The following is a 3,237-nucleotide window of genomic DNA, read 5'->3' as shown; positions in this document are numbered from 1 at the left end:
CCTTTTTCCTTGTCCCTCCCTTCCCCCTCTTTTTTCTTTGTCCCCTTCCCCTCCTCCTCTTTCCTTGCCCCCTTTCCTCTTTACTTCTCCCCCTCCTCTTTCCTTGGCCCCCTCCCGTCCTCTTTCCTTGGCCCCCTCCCCTCCTTCATTTTCCTTGGCTCCTTCCTCTCCTCTTTCCTTGGCCCCCTCCCGTCCTTCTTTTTACTTGGCCCCCTCCCCTCCTCCTCCTTCCTTGGCCCCCTCCCCTCCTCCTCCTTCCTTGGCCCCCTCCCCCTCTCCCCTCCTGGTGGACGGTACCAAACAGCATCTTTTGTCTGATTTATTGTTAAGCAAGTATATATTTCATTTCGGATTCTTCAGTGACGTCCAGAAAGCGGGTGTACAAAGAAGAATTCCTTGACATTGGGTTTACGCTTCTCATCGATCGTGGGGTCGAAAAACCTCGACGTGTTGGATGCGGGGAAGTGCTCAGCCATGAGTCGCTTAAAGCAAACAAGCTCGAGCGCCATCTCCACGGAAAACACCCGACGCTGGCGGGGAAAGACCGCCAGTATTTGAAGAGGAAAGAACAACTGCAGCGTCAGCGGTTGGACACCCCTATGAACACAGGAGTGTATTCTGTTCAACAAGCAACAATTGCATCCTATCTGGCTGCAAAAAGAATTGCTAAGTGTAAACAGCCACATACAATTGAGAAAAAGTTGGTGAAGCAGCAGTCCTCGATGTAGTTTGTACTATTTTCGGAGATGATGCGGTGAAAAAAAAAATAAACTATTGCACTGTCAGACAACAAAATGAGCGACGGATTCAAGAGATGTCGGAAGACATCAAAGAACAGGTAGTGGCTGCCATCAAGGAAAGCGGAAACTTCAGCTTGCAGTTGGATGAGTCAACTGACGTCAGTGGCGATGCACAGCTCTTGGTATATGTGCGGTACCAAGGGAAGAATGACATGGAAGAGAAATTCTTGTTCTGTAAACGACTGGAGACGACAACAACAGGTGAAGATCTGTTCAAGTTGGTTGACAGCTTCATCAAGAAAGAAGGCCTCAGCTGGGATCAGTGCTTCAGTGTGTGCACGGATGGTGCACTTGCAATGCTAGGGGCACATCAGGGTTTCACCGCTAGGATGAAACAAGTCAGCCCCGAAGTGATAGTGACTCATTGTCTGGTCCACCGGGAAAACCTTGCCTCCCGGAAACTGTCACTTGAGCTTAACTCTGTGATAAAAGATGTGATTCAAATAGTGAATTTTATTAAACCATCAGCTCTGAATTCCAGGCTGTTCAGTCAGATGTGCTGTGATATGGGGTCGGAATATGAACACCTGCTTTACTACTCTTGTGTCAGGTGGCTGTCCCGAGGGAAAGTGCTCCAGAGAGTGTTTGAAATGCGTGCAGAGGTTGATATCTTCTTGAAAGAGAAGAAACATGCACTGGCATCAAGGCTTGCTGAACCAAGGTGGTTGCTTAAACTGGCATATCCAACAGACATATTTACAGTGTTAAATTTGCTGAATATATCCACGAAAGGAACAGAAAAAACTCATCTCTTTGTGTCAGAAAAGCTCAAGGCATTCAAGGCGAAACTGACGTCGTGAAAGGGAAAGATTGAGCGGCGGAAAACTGCATCCTTTCCACTTTCGAACCTTTTTCTGGAAGATGAAGACGTCACGCTTGTGGACGAACAAAGTGTATTGATGAGCATCTTGAGAAGCTGAGTGAGGAGTTTGACAGATATATTCCAGATGAAGAGTTGCATGAGAAACACAAATGGGTGCGCAGACCCTTCGATGTCCACGTCAGTGACCTCTCAGAAGAAGAGTCTTCCAAATCTGCAAGAGGAGCTCATCGAGGTGCAACATGATGAAACAGTCACTAGCAGTGTTCTGGACTACTGTGAAGGAGAAACCAGTCCTCGGCAGTGAGGCTGTGAAAGTGCTGTTGCCGTTCGTTACAACCTATCTGTGCGGATCAGGGTTTGCATATCTGGCTGCCATCAAAACGAAAACCAGAAAGTGGTTGCAACCTGAACATGATTTGAGGGTGGCACTTTCTACGACTGAGCCATGAATGGAAATGCTTACCAGCCAGATCCTGGTCCAAGGCTCCCATTAAAATCAATTTATCAGTTGATAAAAAACAATTGTATTTTAGATTGTCTTTGTGGAATGTGACAAAATATTGTTTCAGAAGTGGATGTTTGTTCAAATGAAGCCTTTATATTTCTACGACTAAACTAACATTTAATGATGTTAATTTTGTCTTTTTCAACCTTACAGTACCTCTCTTACACGGCTATTAATTACACTTGCCCTGTACTGTTACAGCGTACAACCAGTAATATACAATAATACATTACATACAGTGTATAAAACCAGTGGGTCGCGGTCATGGCTACATGTGCAGGATTGGGGTCGCCTGGAAAAAAGGTTGGCAACCACTGCTCTAACTCATGGCCATTCTCACTCACTCTCTCTCTCTAAATAATATCTCTTAATTATACTGCAGTTGCTTCTGCTCTAACTCATGGCCATTCTCACTCACTCTCTCTCTCTAAATAATATCTCTTAATTATACTACTCTAACTCATGGGCATTCTCACTCACTCTCTCTCTCTGTAAATAATATCTCTTAATTATACTGCAGTTGCTTCTGCTCTAACTCATGGGCATTCTCACTCACTCTCTCTCTCTAAATAATATCTCTTAATTATACTGCAGTTGCTTCTGCTCTAACTCATGGCCATTCTCACTCACTCTCTCTCTCTAAATAATATCTCTTAATTATACGGCAGTTTCTTCTGCTCTAACTCATGGACATTCTCACTCACTCTCTCTCTAAATAATATCTCTTAATTATACGGCAGTTTCTTCTGCTCTAACTCATGGTCACTCTCTCTCACTCTCTAAATCACATCTCTTAACCATGCTGCAGTTTGTTCTCCTCTCTCTCTCTCTCTCTCTCTCTAACCCACGGGCAGCCACTTACATCACTGCAACCCACCCAACCATCATGACCTGCAAGTATTATCAAGACGTTGGAGAGGATAGTGAACGGGAGACTAACGAGACGAGTGTATGTGAGTGAGGTGGAGGCCAAGGATGAGATGGAGGGATGGAGAGGTATATAAGAAGGCGATGCGAGCTGGGAGCAGGGAAGCGAAATGGCGGACAGAATGACATGGAGGCGATTTGTTTGTGGCCATCCCTTGCGTGATGAAAACGTCTGGCGATGG

At 45.4% G+C, this 3,237-nt stretch overlaps 1 protein-coding gene across 1 annotated transcript; it reads left to right on the top strand.

The window, feature by feature from the left end:
- The first annotated feature begins 814 nt into the window (after positions 1-814).
- Positions 815-1,600, top strand: LOC145405349 (zinc finger BED domain-containing protein 5-like). The gene has a single exon (XM_080276759.1). The coding sequence runs from the start codon at positions 815-817 to the stop codon at positions 1,598-1,600; it is 786 nt and encodes a 261-aa protein (XP_080132885.1).
- Positions 1,601-3,237: the final 1,637 nt, after the last annotated feature.

The sequence above is a fragment of the Coenobita brevimanus genome, chromosome 66, assembly GCF_032717465.1.
Source record: "Coenobita brevimanus isolate Jiangsu-jjx chromosome 66, ASM3271746v2, whole genome shotgun sequence".
NCBI lineage: Eukaryota > Metazoa > Arthropoda > Malacostraca > Decapoda > Coenobitidae > Coenobita > Coenobita brevimanus.
The sequence above is the reverse complement of the archived record's forward strand: the minus strand, read 5'-3'. Positions and strand labels throughout refer to the sequence as shown.